Source organism: Sinohyriopsis cumingii, unplaced genomic scaffold, assembly GCF_028554795.1.
Source record: "Sinohyriopsis cumingii isolate HCF-2022 unplaced genomic scaffold, ASM2855479v2 utg002490l, whole genome shotgun sequence".
NCBI lineage: Eukaryota > Metazoa > Mollusca > Bivalvia > Unionida > Unionidae > Sinohyriopsis > Sinohyriopsis cumingii.
Window position 1 is genome coordinate 211,564 of NW_028316229.1, and position 19,358 is coordinate 230,921.

Consider the following 19,358-nt stretch of genomic DNA (forward strand, 5'->3'; position numbering starts at 1 on the left):
CCAGAAAAAAAGTTTGTCTTTAGGATAGTATACTTTAGTTAGGACAGACCTATCAACAAACACCTTGATGAAAGAGAATTTCATGATGTTAATCACAATGCTCAAAATTATATTGTCTCCTAGAACTGTTGGAAGTTATACTTAAGAAAGTTGGGGTATCCAATATGCCCCAACATACTAACGTTTAGTAAAATGAAAGAAAAGCATTGTTAAGTTCATTTACTCCAATCAAGAAGTTACGTTTGCAAGTTTGAAAAAGTTTTATACAGTTTGAAGATCAGATGCCATCTGTGAAAACCATGGCGCTGATTTATCCTTTTGAATGCAGACAATATTCATCTCAGTCTATTTATTAGAGGTGGGCGGTATTACACACATACCATTTTACCGCGGCATTTTTCTTGGTTGTGTGAAGTACAGTACTTTTTCATTGTACTGATTCTTTGGTAGATTCTGTCAAAAAGGAATGTACGAAATTTCCTGAGTAATCTTGTTACAAATTGAATGATACTAGCAGTATGTTTTTATTTTTCAAGACGAAATAATTAAAAATGTTATTATTATTTTTAAAAAAAACCAGTTTTATTTGTGATAAATTAATTTTGAATACTATAAATATAATTATATTTATTATTCTTTTGACAACTTTTTGACAGGTGTGACGTATGCTAATGTGGTGGCCAAATAGAATGTTGTGAAATATATTCGGGTCAAATATAACTTTTTGACAAATTTCCTATTAAAATATTTTATTTTGTAAAGTTATTTTCTGGTGTATGTTAATGTGACAAATACACTATTAGGTATATTTAATTTATATTGTGTGATGAACTTTTGTCAATGAATGTAAGTTCTAAACAATATTTACGTAGCATTTGAGTTCAAAGCCAGTCGTTTTTACAATTAGACCAGTTTTCTCCATTGGATTGCTTCACATTCTTTTATGACATAAATCAACTGAAAATATGTATGAAGATAGTTTTTATGAACAGATCAGTCTGTGGGAATCCATATGTGATCAGAGTTTACAGTTGTGTTACCTAAACTATTCTTTGGAATTACTAAAGTGCTCGGTGGCTAGAGCGTCCGCCTCAGATGCGGGAGGTCGCAGGTTCAAACCCCGGCCGAATCATAAAGACTTCTAAAATTGGTACTTACAGCTGCCTCGCTAGGCGCTCAGCATTGAGAGGTTAGTGTTAGGACTGGTCGGCTTGGTGTCAGGATAATGTGACTGGGTGGGACATGTTGCTCCATGTCTGTGGCATGATGCCCCAGAGCTAGACGGTGTTACGAAACACCCAAATCCACACCAAATCCACCCAAATCCACACCAAATCGCATTTTGTCTGTCGTCTCAACTCTAAATTGCAACGGTACCTCAACACCCCCCATTTTTTAAAAAAAATAATTAAAACAAATCTTTTTCCACAAATCGAGTTATTTTTTTATTGTGCAGTTTTACACAGTTCTATTGGGTTAGGTCTATTTAGACTGACGAGAAACCTTTAAATTGGTATCATATTTGTCAAATTCGGTGGTTGTTTAAGATTGATATGACTTATTTGCCAGTATGGAAGACGTTTGTATAGGCAGGCATGAAGACGTACTTAATAAGATACATATACATATTATACACTGTTGTATAGTTTTAATTATATGCTTTAATTCTTCACTGTTCTATTTCTATACAAAATCAGAGCCACATGTTCAACAAAATATCTATTCTAAGGTCACGCTCAACCTTTCAACAACACGGATTGATATTTTGTGATTAAAGTCGAAAGATTGTACTAGGGTGTGGATTTGGTGTGGATTTGAGTGGATTTGGGTGGATTTGCGTGTTTCGTAACACCCGCGCCAGACATCACTGTGAACTGCAGACGTAATAGCGATATGACTGAAGAATCGTTAAAGCTACCTTAAAAATCCAAATCACACACACACACACACACACACACACACATAATAAAGTGCTCATTGACCTTTGGATTAATATTTTACTTTGGATAGAAGTGAACACATTCTAAGACATTCTTGAGTGCATCATTTTTATAAACTGACTGCGTTTTCTGCGCTTTGATTGGATGTAAACAGTCACGTGATACTGATCTGGAATGTTTTACACATAGATAAATTCTGCGGACTACTTTTGGTTCCCTGTTACCAGATCATTTAATGTTAAGTTTTATCTATATCAACGCCTTGCACCCCTAATAATAATAACAAGCTCCCACCCACCCACTCCTGTGATTTCTGATCAAAAATGACAAGCCACAGCTTAAAATGGACCACTAGAAGTTAAAACAATGTAATTGCACAGACCTTCCTGCATTCCAACACTCGCCCTTTTTGCTGAAGATGGTATATATCAGGTTTCAGAAGCTAATCTTCGGAAATTATTGCATTTCACCGCGACAATATGTTACAGCAGCGGTTATTAAAGGTCATGGTCATATGTCAACCAAGGGATGTCACTAAAAATGGACACGATTTTGCTCTTGAAAGATCGAAATGCGTAGAAAGTAACAAAAACGTTGCTATAACAACACGTGCCACACGCAAGCGTAATTTTCAACAAAAAAAGGAATATTCCTAGTTTAACCGCAACAACCATTTTTTATGTATTAAAATAATGATCATAACAGTATATCAATGGCATGACCCGCTATGACATTCTTCCCCGTATCACTGTATAAAGAATCGATCAATGAATCTTGGCTAGCGAAGATAGGGCTATGTATTCTCTCGCAGTTAAGAGGCTAATGAATGAAAACGTCGATGTACATAAAAGTGAATGTTTCGTTGGTTAAATCCGCTGATCTGATGTTAGAAATGAAGTAAATTGGAATTATAAGGACTTTATGTACTTTGTGAGTGATTAGGTAAAATTTACACATCGATAAATACCCAACCATGATCATTTAATCCTATAATACCAACACATTCAAAAGTATTGGAATTCATTCGTAACATTCTTTATTTTTGAACTTCTCATAGGTCATTTAGGATTATTTGGAATTTAATTCACAATATTGTAAATGTCATTTGAATTTTCATTTTGAATCGTATGGATAAAAATTACTTGTTGATTGTACTTAAATTGTTGGTTTCATTTTCTTTCTGTTACATATTTTAAGACTTAGAATCGTACCATACAGGTATTCCTTTGTAAGACTACGAATCATTGTAAGATTCTGAGGAGAGCCCTTTTTTTTTTTCTTTTTTTTTTTGAATTTTACTTAATTACTCAAGCCCACTCAATATTTTCTTGTTTGTTGAGTGTGTTTTATGTGTATTGGCCATCTCTGGTAAATACCATGCTCCGGTGTTCGCTGCCTATTATGTCAATAGTGTAGCTAGTAAACTACGTGTCAACACTTCCTACTTTTATCAACAAGCTTTCTAATATCAGTACAATGTCTTTCACAAGTTGTCTGCTATAGCGTAAGCTTAAGTATCCTACTTTCGCTAAACTTTTTAGATTCGCATTATTCTACAATTAGCATACACATAGCAAATGTATTTACTAAAATGTACTAACCATATAAAACAAATCGGGGGGGGGGGGGGGGCTGAGATTTTCTTTTGACCCGAATAGTTTTTGTTGTTGTTCTTTATCTCAAGATAATTATTCTTTTAGAAATAATATAATGAACATAATATGGCGTTATTTTACCTTAAATCATATGAAAATATTTTTTCCAGCTCTTGACAGACGTAATCTTTTTTTTTTTAAAAGTGTTAGTCGCCTGTCCTAGAACATTCAATTGCTAGTACCGATTATAATTGAGGTGTACCGTGGTACGTACCGCGATATGTTCAGAAATACCGCTGTCTACCGCAGTACAAAATTGTTTGTGGTGCCAAGCTCGACTATTCCTTATTGTTCAATCACATCACTCAGAAATAGGTGCAAAGTCATTAATAAAACTTCTGAAAGTAAGCAATATTTTTCGCGCTGGAAGTACAAAATTTCCAAATGAATATGTAAAGGACTAAAACATTTGTAGTACGGTATGCGGTCAAATGGTAAATTAATTCATCAGCAGTTTTTAAAACATCAGCCTATTCAGTGTTCCAACTAAAATTTCTTACGGGGGTGGGGGCATTTTTTATGAGAAGGGGCCCTTGTTGAAATTTGTATTGTCATAATTACATTTATAATTTCATAATAAAAACTTACATTGATATTTACTTGAAAAACTGTAATGAAAGAAGAAGTAGAATGTATATTTACAGAGACATTTTTATTTTCCTTCTAAATTTAAATTCTACTGACTCATTGAAGTAATGTGTGGCCATTTGTATATTTTTAGCAAAGAATCAATATACAAATAGCAGATTGACAGCTTACCTTTCGTACAGAGTACTGATTATTTTTTACACAATATCATTAAACAACATGTCATCAATATACGTGTAAACAAAAAGAAAATAATAATAATTATTATTGTGGTCGACATTGCTGCTGGCCCACCCATACGTGGAATGTAGGTCTTGAGGAGGGTCAGTCAATAATGACAGCCGCAGGACAACAGGTCCAGTTTTCCAAAGTGAATTGTTTTCTCGAACATATTTTTAGAATGCTAAAATTGAACACGCTCACTAAATTACTTTTATTAGGATGCGGGGATGCAGCTGAATTTCTGCTGGGTTTATTAATTTCCACGTGAGCTTGCCCTGCTGTCCAGTGGCTTATTAATTTCCACGTAAGCTTGCCCTGCTTTCCAGTGGCTTATTAATTTCCACGCGACCTTGCCCTGCTGTCCAGTGGCTTATTAATTTCCACGTGAGCTTGCCCTGCTGTCCAGTGGCTTATTAATTTACACGTAAGCTTGCCCTGCTTTCCAGTGGCTTATTAATTTCCACGTGAGCTTGCCCTGCTGTCCAGTGGCTTATTAATTTACACGTGAGCTTGCCCTGCTGTCCAGTGGCTTATTAATTTCCACGTGAACCTGATCTGCTGTCCAGTGGCTTATTAATTTCCACGTGAGCTTGCACTGCTGTCCAGTGGCTTATTAATTTCCACGTGAGCTTGCCCTGCTGTCCAGTGGCTTATTAATTTCCACGTGAGCTTGCCCTGCTTTCCAGTGGCTTATTAATTTCCACGTAAGCTTGCCCTGCTGTCCAGTGGCTTATTAATTTCCACGTGAGCTTGCCCTGCTGTCCAGTGGCTTATTAATTTCCACGTGAGCTTGCCCTGCTGTCCAGTGGCTTATTAATTTACACGTGAGCTTGCCCTGCTTTCCAGTGGCTTATTAATTTCCACGTGAGCTTGCCCTGCTGTCCAGTGGCTTATTAATTTACACGTGAGCTTGCCCTGCTGTCCAGTGGCTTATTAATTTCCACGTGAGCTTGCCCTGCTGTCCAGTGGCTTATTAATTTACACGTGAGCTTGCCCTGCTGTCCAGTGGCTTATTAATTTCCACGTGAGCTTGCCCTGCTGTCCAGTGGCTTATTAATTTCCACGTAAGCTTGCCCTGCTTTCCAGTGGCTTATTAATTTCCACGCGACCTTGCCCTGCTGTCCAGTGGCTTATTAATTTCCACGTGAGCTTGCCCTGCTGTCCAGTGGCTTATTAATTTACACGTAAGCTTGCCCTGCTTTCCAGTGGCTTATTAATTTCCACGTGAGCTTGCCCTGCTGTCCAGTGGCTTATTAATTTACACGTGAGCTTGCCCTGCTGTCCAGTGGCTTATTAATTTCCACGTGAACCTGATCTGCTGTCCAGTGGCTTATTAATTTCCACGTGAGCTTGCACTGCTGTCCAGTGGCTTATTAATTTCCACGTGAGCTTGCCCTGCTGTCCAGTGGCTTATTAATTTCCACGTGAGCTTGCCCTGCTTTCCAGTGGCTTATTAATTTCCACGTAAGCTTGCCCTGCTGTCCAGTGGCTTATTAATTTCCACGTGAGCTTGCCCTGCTGTCCAGTGGCTTATTAATTTCCACGTGAGCTTGCCCTGCTGTCCAGTGGCTTATTAATTTACACGTGAGCTTGCCCTGCTTTCCAGTGGCTTATTAATTTCCACGTGAGCTTGCCCTGCTGTCCAGTGGCTTATTAATTTACACGTGAGCTTGCCCTGCTGTCCAGTGGCTTATTAATTTCCACGTGAGCTTGCCCTGCTGTCCAGTGGCTTATTAATTTACACGTGAGCTTGCCCTGCTGTCCAGTGGCTTATTAATTTCCACGTGAGCTTGCCCTGCTGTCCAGTGGCTTATTAATTTACACGTGAGCTTGCCCTGCTTTCCAGTGGCTTATTAATTTCCACGTGAGCTTGCCCTGCTGTCCAGTGGCTTATTAATTTCCACGTGAGCTTGCCCTGCTTTCCAGTGGCTTATTAATTTCCACGTAAGCTTGCCCTGCTGTCCAGTGGCTTATTAATTTCCACGTGAGCTTGCCCTGCTGTCCAGTGGCTTATTAATTTACACGTGAGCTTGCCCTGCTTTCCAGTGGCTTATTAATTTCCACGTGAGCTTGCCCTGCTGTCCAGTGGCTTATTAATTTACACGTGAGCTTGCCCTGCTGTCCAGTGGCTTATTAATTTCCACGTGAGCTTGCCCTGCTGTCCAGTGGCTTATTAATTTCCACGTGAACCTGATCTGCTGTCCAGTGGCTTATTAATTTCCACGTGAGCTTGCCCTGCTGTCCAGTGGCTTATTAATTTCCACGTGAGCTTGCACTGCTGTCCAGTGGCTTATTAATTTACACGTGAGCTTGCCCTGCTGTCCAGTGGCTTATTAATTTCCACGTGAACCTGATCTGCTGTCCAGTGGCTTATTAATTTCCACGTGAGCTTGCACTGCTGTCCAGTGGCTTATTAATTTACACGTGAACCTGATCTGCTGTCCAGTGGCTTATTAATTTCCACGTGAGCTTGCACTGCTGTCCAGTGGCTTATTAATTTCCACGTGAGCTTGCCCTGCTGTCCAGTGGGTTATTGATTTCCACGTGAGCTTGCCCTGCTGTCCAGTGGCTTATCAATTTCCACGTGAGCTCGCCCTGCTGCCCAGTGGCTTTTTAATTTCCACGTGAGCTTGCCCTGCTTTCCAGTGGCTTATTAATTTCCACGTGAGCTTGCCCTGCTGTCCAGTGGCTTATTGATTTCCACGTGAGCTTGCCCTGCTGTCCAGTGGCTTATTAATTTCCACGTGAGCTTGCCCTGCTGTCCAGTGGTTTATTAATTTCCCTGCTGTCCAGTGGTAAAATCTGTTTTAAGCCATCCTCTGCATTTATTTGGGAAAAAATACAATGTTCTGATTCTTATTAAATTCATACCACCAACAATGAACAGGGTCACTTAATCAAAGCAGTCCAATATAAGCAGAATAAATTCCAGCTCAAATGAGTTATCTGTCAGAGTATTCATTGTGAAGAATCTGTTCAGAAAATGTATCACAGACTCAAACTTGTGTGATAAACGTTCAGACAACGGCAACTTCTGTAAGTCTGAGCATTGTCTACTGGAAGCTACCACGCTTATGGATATTAACACGAAGATCTTGAGCATTCATTTTTTTTATTAGAGCTTCATTCAATTCTTAAATGAAAAATGTCTGTGTTTTAGAAATGTATTCAGAATTTCAACATTCTCTTCGTCGATTTTTGAAAGGTGTCTGTTGTGTTTCTAAATCATCTTCATTAACAATAGAACAGTTAATGGTATACATATTGTTACAAGTATTCATGGTTATTTTGTTTTGATGAAATTTGATCACGGATTGTTTTCCATTTAAACATGATGTGAATTTGTAGTTTAGTTATATTTTGTCTAAGGGCTGTAATATGTATACTGTATTTCAAAGAGATATCTACAAACAATTGGTGGACACTTTAAATATGTTTGATGATTATTTTTATTACTGGCAACTTTAATAAATGAGTTGCAAAATATCCAGATTGTGTAATACATGATAGAGTGGTCTTTGCTTTTGATTATGGTAACTGTGCACCTTACTATCCTCTTTAGTTGGTTCTACGAACATCGCATGGACACATAATTGGGAGATCTAACTAATACAATTACATGCATTTAGGAACAACCATTATAAAATAGACAATGGCCAGCTTTTTAAAGATACAAAATTTGGCAGACACACATATTTCAAGGTTAAAGGAATGTCGACTTTGTACATCTCTTACAAAAGTACATTAAATTCTTGAATAATTTTGAAGAACTTAATTTTAACATGTTTTCAGACCATGAGCCAATTTCACCTTGTCACATTCCATTTAACAGCCTGCTCATCCTATCAAAATTCGTACATGCAAAAAGAAAACGATCACCAAAATGCATTTATAATTAACTGTAAATTGTTCTTAATAAAATTACCAAAACTGCACTTGTTGCGTAACCTTTTACTGAAAGTGTGTCGAAATATAAGCTGGGTCACAAGCATTTTTGTGCTCTTTTTAGAACAGTCTCCGTGGTGATGGGCACTGTAGAGAAATGAGAAATGACTGTTTAGATGCCACATATGCTTTTAGTTGTGACAGAATCAATTCTCAAGACTGTTTCTCACAGACTAGAATGGAGATAAAATGCTCTCACATGAATTGTAGATGGACAATTTATTTAAACAAATCATCCCTTCTGGCATCCTGCAATATTTGTCCATTTAAATAAATCGGATAATCGTAACAAAACTGGTTTGTTAGGGCATTTCAAATAATATCATAGGAACTTGACTTTTTTCCAGATTTTGGCAAGTGGTCCCAACAATGATCGCTGTGGATTGTGTTTAAATCAGGTCAATGCGAGCCAAAAATTGAATAATTAATGGTACGTGGATATCAACAAATATGCGTAACAAAATATTAATATTAGACGAAAACGATTGCTTTGGCCCCAAACCGTATAGCAGAGTGTGAACTTTGTAATGGACACGTCTTACATTCGGACCAAGCTGTGCATTGTGACTCGTGCCAAGTTTGGATACACAATGACTACTCATACATAGCTAATTTAGAGAATAATGTAATTCAAGCTGTATCGTGTACTTGGATATGTCGTAAATTTGACAATATAAATATCTCTAACTCTTTCTTTGAAAACAACCCATCCATTCAAACAAAAAATTCATTTAATATTAAAAAGGGAAGGAAACCAAAACGATTTAGATTTACCTTATTTTCTACATGTTGAAAAACCAGATATTTGTTGCTCTCCATGACATTAACTTTGATACCTCAGTCACCGCCTCTGAGCTATTTCAGGAGAAATGTAATTATAATGTACATTTGAATGATAGAACATTACATGTATTACTAATATATAAAGATATTATGCAAATACCAATTTGACAATGCTTCAGAATCTGCGTGGACCTAAATGGTAGAGAACAGATAATCCCACTAAAAAGGCAGTTGGTATAAGCAGTCACAGTGACGCAGTTACGACATTCTCTTGCTGAAACAGCAGCTTGAGAAAAAATCTGATAAGAACAGAAATAAACCCCACATATATTTGTAATTTTAATAACATTAATTGGACAAATAGAACATGCAAATTAGGGAAAACGTCTGGTAATTTAGTAGACCAGCTACTTACTGACATTATGAATGTCCATGGCTTTGAACAAATAGCCTACTTGCCAACTCGTGGCAGAAATATATTCGACTTCTACATGACCTCATTGCTAGGCACATTTTCGTACATTCATTCACCTGATTGGTATAGTGATTGTGATGTTATGGCGGATACCCTATTTGTACAGTTACATTTATCATACCCAAAACAACACCGTCGAAAATTCTATTTGTTTAGAATATTTAATGCAATAAGATCGGAATCTAGCGCATTTGCAAACTTCCAATACTTTAACGGGCTGGAAAATAAGAGGGATATTAAAGTAAACTATAAAATTATAAAATGTTTTCTAATTTCTACAGCTGAAACAGATGTCCCAATGGATCAGTTGTGTCGATGCTCAGGATCACATACAACACAAAAAGAACATTGGTATAAGATAGGGAGTTAACTCAGCAATGACAGAGTTGTGACATTTCTTGACCATATTGAAATGAACAACTTAAAACTTTGCAATTTTAAACAAGGTGTTTTAATTGAATTATTTTACTCGGCTATTCAGTTCTACAATATTTACATTATTTTCGTAATATAATGATGATTACCTTACTTTCACACCTTCCCATTGTTATCTACACCGGCTGCAATATTTAAGTCAATATATTTCATCCCATTTACAGACATTTAAGTTAGTTAAGTTATAATTGGGGATGTATTCAATTTTGACGTGGACAACAAAACTGCAGCAGGATAAGGAATGGTTCTCACAGGTTACAGAATAGAATGAATGAAATTTGCAACGTCTACTGTGTTGTTTGCACCATCCTAATGTCTTTCTAGCAAAGGTTAACATGTTTCTTATACTTGCTACAACACAATATGTTTAGTCTCATTCATTCTCAATGATTCTACCTGGTGTTAGAATGTTACACACGCGGAATTTGAACAGCCACAAACATATTAAATATTTTATACGTTAATATTAACAATATCAGCAGTCTTCAAGCGAAAACAAACTGTTGTTTTCTTGAAGTCCTGTTTGTGTTTTCTTGTTGAACCAATGTTATGGATAGTACACCCGCATAAGTTGTGCTTCTAGACGAAGGAACATCGCAGATTTCCCCACGTGTCAGTCGCACAAGTGGAGCTTTTACAGGTAGAGAAGATGTATGAACTTTATCTCAGTCTTAAACAACAGAGTATTATGAATGTTCCTTTTTTAACTTGTTTTCATGAATGCAGTGAACGATTGCTGGTCAGTGTCTGTATACTGTACTTCATATATACTCTTTAATAACTTTTGTATGCACATTTTGCACAATTACTTTAAAATAACAAAACTCCTTTCACAGGTTTCATTCATTACATGTTTAAATTGTTCAAAGAATTTTACTACTTGTCTTGCACTATGTAATGAATTGCACCAGGCAATAACATTGCATGGATTATAGACTATGAAACTTGAGGAAGTTGACATGTGAGATATGTAAGTTTAGGTTTCAGTGGGAAGGAAACATAATAAAGTGTGACGGTATTTCGTACCAGTTGCCCATATAAAAACTTAAGATGAAATTTGTTGAAACTGAGCCTTTTTTCACTTGTTACACTTCTATCTAAATTCGTTTAAGAAATTCTCTCATTTTTCAGTCTTCTCAAATTACAGTCACTGTTCCAACGGTCAATTCCTCATTAGCTCTGTAGCTTGACTGTGACATTTTATGATATTTTAGGCACACACTTTCTATTGAATTCATAGTTACAAAATAACGTAGAGGAGGAGAATTAACTCGACAATGTCAGACCTAAGTTGTGTCACTTTTCAACATTTCTAGAATTAACTATTTAAACCTTTAAAATTTCAAACAAGATGTTTTAATTGAATTATTCTGCTCAGCTATTCATTTTCTCAATATTTACAGTACATAATTTCGGCATTTGTGTAACATCATCACGATTAATTTAACTTCACGTTCTTATCTACATAGTCTGCAATAATTAAGTCCATATATTTCATCCTAATTAAATACATTTAGATTATAAAGACATATATGTATGCACAAACATTCTAACAGTTGATGGAAGGTAACAATTTCATGGGTTTTTTTTAAATAGGGAAACAGTCAACTTGGGCACGTACACAAACTGGCTTCGTCCCAAACCCTCATCAGGGTACGGAATGATTCATATAGGTCACAGAAGAAAATGAAAAACAATTAACATCAAATCGTCTGTGGTGTTCCATACTCCATCCTAATGTCTACCTTGCAAAGGCAAACATGTTTCCCTAAAGTTGCAACAACAAAATGTGTACAGTCTAATTCATTTATAATACTGCTTGGAGCTTAAATGTTACATATGTGGAGCTGAGAAATCTACAAACAAATTTTATATTTTAAAAATTAATATTAACATTACCACCAGTCTTGTAGTACAAGGATATTTTTTCTTAAGTACTCATTGCCTCATATACGGTACCTCTAACTGCTCTGGAGTTTGAACAGACATAGATGTTTATGTATCAGCTTTATCTAAGACTGTAGGTATAATGTTCCGTTTTAGGCTGCGTCCACTAATGATGTGAATGACTGCTGATCCGTGTATGCATCATGTGCGTTGTGTGTACCGTGTACGCAATTCAGCTTCCACATTTTGCCAAATTTCCTTGAAATGACTAAATGTCTCTTACATGTTTCATTCGCTACATTTTTAGATTGTTCATTGAGTTTCGTTACCTGTTTTACACTACGTAATTAAATGACCAGACGCTATAATTGCATGGCTTGTGTGTGTTGGCATCCGTTAGTCTCGAAAGACGATGGAAGTGAGCCCACGAGAGATTTCCTGCTTGGTGCTTGTGCAGTGTCTGCTGTGGCTATGTAGGCCAACATGGGAGTGGCAGTCCTTGTTGCACTTGCTGAACTTGAAGGTTGTATCTGGTGTTGGTTGGAGCTGCTGATTCTTCCTCTGCGACCGTTTTTCATCAGCTAGCAAGCGTAGCTTATCCTCGCCGGCTTTCAGACCATTGATCGGAATATGTCGCCAGCTTGATCTGTCTAGAGTGAGCTCTTCCCAGGTGTTGACATCGATGTCAAGGGCTTTCATGTCGCGCTTGCAGACATCCTTGAAGCGGAGATGTGGCCGTTCGATCGACCTTTTGCCAGAGGCGAGTTTCGAATAAAGAATGTCTTTGGGGATCCGTCCGTCATCCATCAGACGTACATGGCCCAGCCATCTGATGCGACGTTGGCAGAGGAGTGTGACCATGCTGGGAATCTTGGCACGTTCAAGCACCTCGTTGTTTGTTAATCGATCGCTCCAGGTGATCCCGAGTATGCGTCGGAGGCATCGTATGTGAAAGGCGCTTAGTCTTTTCTCTTGTGAGGCGTATAGAGTCCAGGTTTCACTGGCGTACAGGAGAGTGCTTAGCACGCAGGCACGGTACAATGTGATCTTAGTGTTCAGGGTAAGCATGCTGTTGTTCCACACTCTCTGCGACAAACGGGACAGAGTTGTTGATGCTTTTCCGATCCGCTTGTTGAGCTCAGCATCGAGCGAAAGGTTGTTAGTGATGGTAGAGCCGAAGTACCTGAACTGACTGACCATCTCAAGTTCGTATTTGTTGATGATGATGCTTGGGTAGTCCGCGTCCTGAACCATCAAGTTTGCTTTATTTAGGCTTATGGTCAACCCAAACTCATCGCATGCTTTAGAAAAGAGGCCCATTAGGCTCTGTAGCTCAGCTTCTGTGTGGGTGGCTAGAGCAGGATCGTCTGCGAAGAGCATGTCCCTGATGGTGACTTCACGCACTTTGCTCTTGAACAGTCTGCCGTCTGATCGCGTGTGCAGGTAGATCCCTTCTGTGGACGTCGCAAAGGCGTGCTAAAGCAGGACTGCGAAGAAGATGCCGCAGAGCGTGGAAGCAAGTACGAAGCCCTGTTTCACTCCACTGCGGATGTCAAAGGGGTCGGATGTTGAACCACTGTACTGCACAGTGCCTTTCATGTCATCGTGGAAGGACAGGATCATGCTTAGCAGTTTTGGAGGGCATCCAATTTTAGCTTTCTTAATGCCATTGTACATGCCTCTGATGTTTTCGATATCTGCTGCTGACTGGATGCTCTGACAGAGCTGAAGCCAGTATTCACTGGCACACTGCCGTGCTAATCTCTGCACTTTGCCTCTGGTAGACCTGTATGCCTGTAGTGTCTTCTGACAGGGGTAACGTTTATATTGCAGGTGAGCACTGCGACGCTCTTCTATGGCTGGCGGAGTTAGCCTCAAACCAGTAATTGTTCTTTGCTTGCTTCTCACCAAAGACCCGTGTGGCTGTGCTGTACTCAGTCTCTCTGATGTGATCCCATCTTTCTTTGGCACTGCCGTTGGGAGGTTCTTACTCAAACGTCTTGGAAAGAGCGTAGGTGAATTCCTCAGCCTTGTCTGGATATGACGTTTTGCTCATATCTATGCGTGGTTTACCCTCTTGCCTAGAGCGGTCGATCTTCTTCGGCTGAAACTTCATTTTGCATCACACCAGCGAGTGGTCGGTGTTTCAGTCAGCACTGTAGAAGGTACGGGTAAGAAGCAGACCCTTCATGGCTAACCGTGTTGTAATGATCAAGTACAGCTGGTGCCAGTGTTTAGACCTGGGATGCCTCCAAGACACTTTATGCTGTGTCTTTATCTGAAAAAGAAATGAATTGGTGATGCTGATGTCGTGGTACGAGCACATCTCTAGAAGGCGCTGCCCATTCTCATTCATCTTCCAACGCCAAACTTGCCACGACAAGAGGGCAAAGAATCATGGTCGGCACCCACCCGAGCATTGAAGTCGGCCAGCAAAATCAAATTCTCTTCCTTGAGAATTGTGTCGATGAGCGAGTTTAACTCATCGTAAAACTCATCCCTAGTGTATGTTGAGGCGCTTAGTGTGGGAGCGTAAACGCTGATCAGGTTGACAGGCCCGTTTGTGGTGTGGAGTCGGAGGGATAGGTGTCTTCCACTTCCTTGTTGGCAGAGTTCTATCATCCCCACTAGAGTGTTCCTGACAGAGAATCCGACACCAACCTCTCTGGCTTCATCGGCGCTCTTTCCTTGTCAGACGAATTGTAGTTCTTTTCTCAAAGGGACCCGGAATCTGGTAGTCGTGTCTCTTGTAGCGAGAAGACCTGGAGTCTTGCAAGTTTGTCGTTGATGACTAAAGTCTTTTGAACATCGCTGATTGCCTGGAGATCATCTGAATGCCCAGTCAGCATGGTCCGGACATTCCAGGTACCTAGCTTGAGGATTGGAGGTTTCCGTATTGGTTTTCTTTTGTTATTTCTTGGTGCAGTAGTTGCAGTCCGCTTGTCAGGTACTCACGTACCTTAAGCCTTACGCACCCAGCAAGGCAGGCGAACTGTGGCGGGACGGTACCTTATTGGCTGGGGGCTGCCCAGTTTGAGGCGGGCGGTAGCTGTGCAGTGAAACCTGTTGGTCTCTCCCACCGCCAGAAGCAATCCATGGCGTCTGGCTCTACGCCAATCGAGCGGCGACTTATAACCGGTAAACTTCTGCTTCCCCTGTTGTGTCGACACTGTGGAGCGAAGCTGGAGTGTCCACTCCAGGACGCAAGCTTGTGCAGGGTGATATGGAGAATCAACTGTTGCCCATGCAGTTGATCCCCCCCCCCCTCCACGCAGCTGATGGATCCAAGGGAAAGAACAAGCCGATACGTTATGGCTCCGGATTTTCTGTTGGGGTTTACTCCCTTAGCCTTTCCCATGAGAGGGTATAGTCGCAACGCAGCCAAGGTTTGAAATCGGAGTTTACCTTCTCCTAGATGGGCGACCACCCAAGATTAACGAGCCCCATCTGCCCGAAGCATCTGGTTACAATTGGTTTAGGCATTTGGAACATTCTACGCCATCCGGTTAGAATTATGCATGGTTTTGGTACTGATTTAAAAGTAACTGTTTATTCTTTAGAATATGAGCATTATGGTGTGATTGCCTACGTGTTTTCGGCGACAGTGCAAAGCGAGTAATGAGGCATTGTTACTTATCTGAAAGTGAAATATGTGAATCAATTAATTTATTTTAACATATGATTTATTAAGAGTTGGAATGTTCAGTACTAAAAGCCAGATGTAAAGGCTCTATATGAAAACAATTGTGATCCTAATCCAATAAGTCTCACAGGAACATTTCGCGCCCGCGCCACCCACCCCTTCTTACCCCCCACCCGCAACCGCTAATTTGCAAGGATGAGCCTTATGTTAGTAGATTTACAGAGAACTAAATATGCAACTGATTTACATTTACTTTAGAGTTTGCTTTGAAAATGGATTGGCTTGTTTATTACCGCCTCTCACAGACTAGATTGGAGACAAAATGCTCTAACACGAATTGTTAATGGAAACAATTTTTTCCCAGAAAGGAAAAAATTCCTTCTGGCATCCTGAAATGTTTGTCCATTCAATAAATCTGATAATCGTAACAAAACAGATTTGTTAGGGCATCTCAAAAAATATCATAATAACTTGACATTTTTCCTGATTTTGGCAAGTGGTCCCAACAATAACTCCTCTGGATTGTGTATACAGCAGGTCAAAATGCAAGCCAAAGATTTAATAATTCGAGATAAATGGATATTAACAAATACGCATACAACAAAATTTATACTGAACGAAAACGATTGATTTGGCCCCAAACGGTATAGCATAGTGTGAGCTTTGTAATGGACAGGTCTTGTGTGTGTGTGTGTGTGTGTGTGTGTGTGTGTGTGTGTGTGTGTGTAACGTAGCTTTAACAATTTTTCAGTCATGTCGCTACGATGTCAGCAGTGTGACAGTTTATTGTGATGTCTAGAACTGGGGCATCATGCCGCATACATATAGCATGATATCCCACCCAGTCACATTATCCTGACACCAGGCCGACCAGTCCTAACACCGATCTCTTAATGCTGAGCGCCAAGCGAGGCAGCTGTTAGTACCATTTTTGTGAGTCTTTGATATGACTCGGCCGGAGATAGAACCCACGACCTCCAGCATCCGAGGCGGACGCTCTAACCACTAGACCACCGGAGTGGTCAACAGGTCTTATATTCACAGCCTGCTGTGCAATGTGCCTGGTGCAAAATTTGGGACGCATTTGCTTCTAGATTAAAATCTATAAAATAGCATGTGCTATTTATTGTACATGACAAGAAAATGTTTGTTTTCTTTAATAACTTCTACCCTGATATGCATCAATTCTCAGGTCATGGCATTAACCTGATATTGAAGGAGATTGATTAACGTATACAAACATTCATCAAATGCACAAAAAGACTGAACTGAAATGTAACTCGAAAGGTAATCACGGTCTTGTCCGATAAATCTGCTAAAACATGTTTGGTGGCTGATTTACACGGCTAATGAAGCCTATTAAATCTTATGATGTTGTAACAATTTTTATTTAAAAAAACAGAAGAAAAAACAAGTTTCAGTATTTACTTACCCATTTTAGAATTGCTCCAATATACAAAACTACAAGCAAAATATATTTCAGCTGGAACCAATATAAGCTGCGTTTGTTTGTGCCACAAGATGTGTCGCTCTTGTGCAATTTGGGTGAGGACGTGTTCCGCATTCCAATTGGTTTAGACAGTTGGAACATTCTAGGCCATCAGATTATAATTTCCGGTTCATTATTCACGAATGTAGTTTTCTATTTTTAGTCGAAGTCTATTTGAGAACAATTTTTCCTTTGTTATTTTGGCGGTTATACAAGGCCTAGTAGTACCTGTATTTCCACCGTAGTAAATGTGTCAAGGGGATAGTAGTACCTGTATTTTCTCCTTAGTAAATGTCTTAAGGTCCTAGTAGTATCTGTATTTCCTGCTTAGTAGATGTGTTAACGGCCTAGTAGTACCTGTATTTCCTCCTTAGTAAATGTGTTAAGAGCCTAGTAGTACCTGTATTTCCTCCTTAGTAAATGTGTTAAGGGCCTAGTAGTACCTGTATTTTCTCCTGAGCAAATGTGTTAAGGGCCTAGTAGTACCTGTATTTCCTCCTTAGTAGATGTCTTAAGGTCCTAGTAGTATCTGTATTTCCTGCTTAGTAGATGTGTTAACGGCCTAGTAGTACCTGTATTTCCTCCTTAGTAAATGTGTTAAGAGCCTAGTAGTACCTGTATTTCCTCCTTAGTAAATGTGTTAAGGGCCTAGTAGTACCTGTATTTTCTCCTGAGCAAATGTGTTAAGGGCCTAGTAGTACCTGTATTTTCTCCTTAGTAAATGTGTTAAGAGCCTAGTAGTACCTGTATTTCCTCCTTAGTAAATGTGTTAAGGGCCTAGTAGTACCTGTATTTTCTCCTGAGCAAATGTGTTAAGGGCCTAGTAGTACCTGTATTTTCTCCTTAGTAAATGTGTTAAGGGCCTAGTAGTACCTGTATTTTCTCCTGAGCAAATGTGTTAAGGGCCTAGTAATACCTGTATTTCCTCCTTAGTAATGTCTTAAGGGCCTAGTAGTACCTGTATTTCCTCCTTAGTATATGTGTTAAAGACCTAGTTGTACCTGTATTTCCTCCTTAGTAAATGTGTCAAGGGGATAGTAGTACCTGTATTTTCTCCTTAGTAAAGGTGTTAAGAGCTATTAGTACCTGTATTTCCTCCTTAGTATATGTGTTAAAGACCTAGTAGTACCTGTATTTTCTCCTTAGTAAATTTGTTAAGTGCCTAGTAGTACCTGTCTTTCCTCCTTAGTAGATATGTTAAGGGTCTAGTACTATCTGTATTTCCTCCTAAGTAAATGTGCTAAGGGCCTAGTGGTATCTGTATTTCCTGCTTAGTAAATGTGTTAAGGGCCTAGTAGTACCTGTATTTCCTGCTTAGTAAATGTGTTAAGGGCCTAGTACTACCTGTGTTTTCTCCTAAGTAAATGTGTTAAGGGCCTCGTAGTACTTGTAGTTTTTCCTTAGTAAATGTGTCAAGGGCCTAGTAGTACCTGTATTTCCTCCTAGAAAATGTGTTAGGGACCTAGTAGTACCTGTATTTTCTCCTAGAAAATGTGTTAGGGACCTAGTAGTACCTGTATTTTCTCCTAGAAAATGTGTTAGGGACCTAGTAGTACCTGTATTTTCTCCTGAGCAGATGTGTTAAGGGCCTAGTAGTACCTGTATTTTCTCCTGAGCAGATGTGTTAAGGACCTAGTAGTACCTGTATTTTCTCCTTAGTAAATGTGTTAAGGGCATAGTAGTACCTGTATTTCCTCCTTAGTAGATGTGTTAAGGGCATAGTAGTACCTGTATTTTCTCCTGAGCAGATGTGTTAAGGGCCTAGTAGTACCTGTATTTTCTCCTGAGCAAATGTGTTAAGGGCCTAGTAGTACCTGTATTTTCTCCTGAGCAAATGTGTTAAGGGCTTAGTAGTACCTGTATTTCCTCCTTAGTAGATGTGTTAAGGGCCTAGTAGTACCTGTATTTCCTCCTTAGTAGATGTGTTAAGGGCCTAGTAGTACCTGTATTTCCTCCTTAGTAGATGTGTTAAGGGCCTAGTAGTACCTGTATTTCCTCCTTAGTAAATGTGTTAAGGGCATAGTAGTACCTGTATTTCCTCCTTAGTATATGTGTTAAGGGCCTAGTAGTACCTGTATTTCCTCCTTAGTAGATGTGTTAAGGGCCTAGTAGTACCTGTATTTCCTCCTTAGTAGATGTGTTAAGGGCCTAGTAGTACCTGTATTTCCTCCTTAGTAGATGTGTTAAGGGCATAGTAGTACCTGTATTTCCTCCTTAGTATATGTGTTAAGGGCCTAGTAGTACCTGTATTTCCTCCTTAGTAGATGTTTAAAGGGCATAGTAGTACCTGTATTTT

The 19,358-nt window shown here is 39.3% G+C and overlaps 1 protein-coding gene across 2 annotated transcripts in view; it reads right to left on the minus strand.

Annotated features, from left to right (window-relative positions):
• The window catches only part of LOC149770188 (phospholipase A and acyltransferase 3-like), a 42,875-nt gene extending 25,751 nt beyond the window's left edge, over window positions 1–17,124 (minus strand). Inside the window, exon 1 of one of the 2 annotated variants that reach the window (XM_089949262.1) lies at window positions 17,006–17,124. In XM_089949262.1, the coding sequence (XP_089805388.1) occupies window positions 17,006–17,009 (4 nt within the window). In that variant the 5' untranslated portion in view covers window positions 17,010–17,124. Of the gene's footprint in view, window positions 1–2,322; window positions 2,472–17,005 lie in introns of those variants that run through there. The other variant, XM_089949261.1, reaches the window with a different exon arrangement.
• Window positions 17,125–19,358: the final 2,234 nt, after the last annotated feature.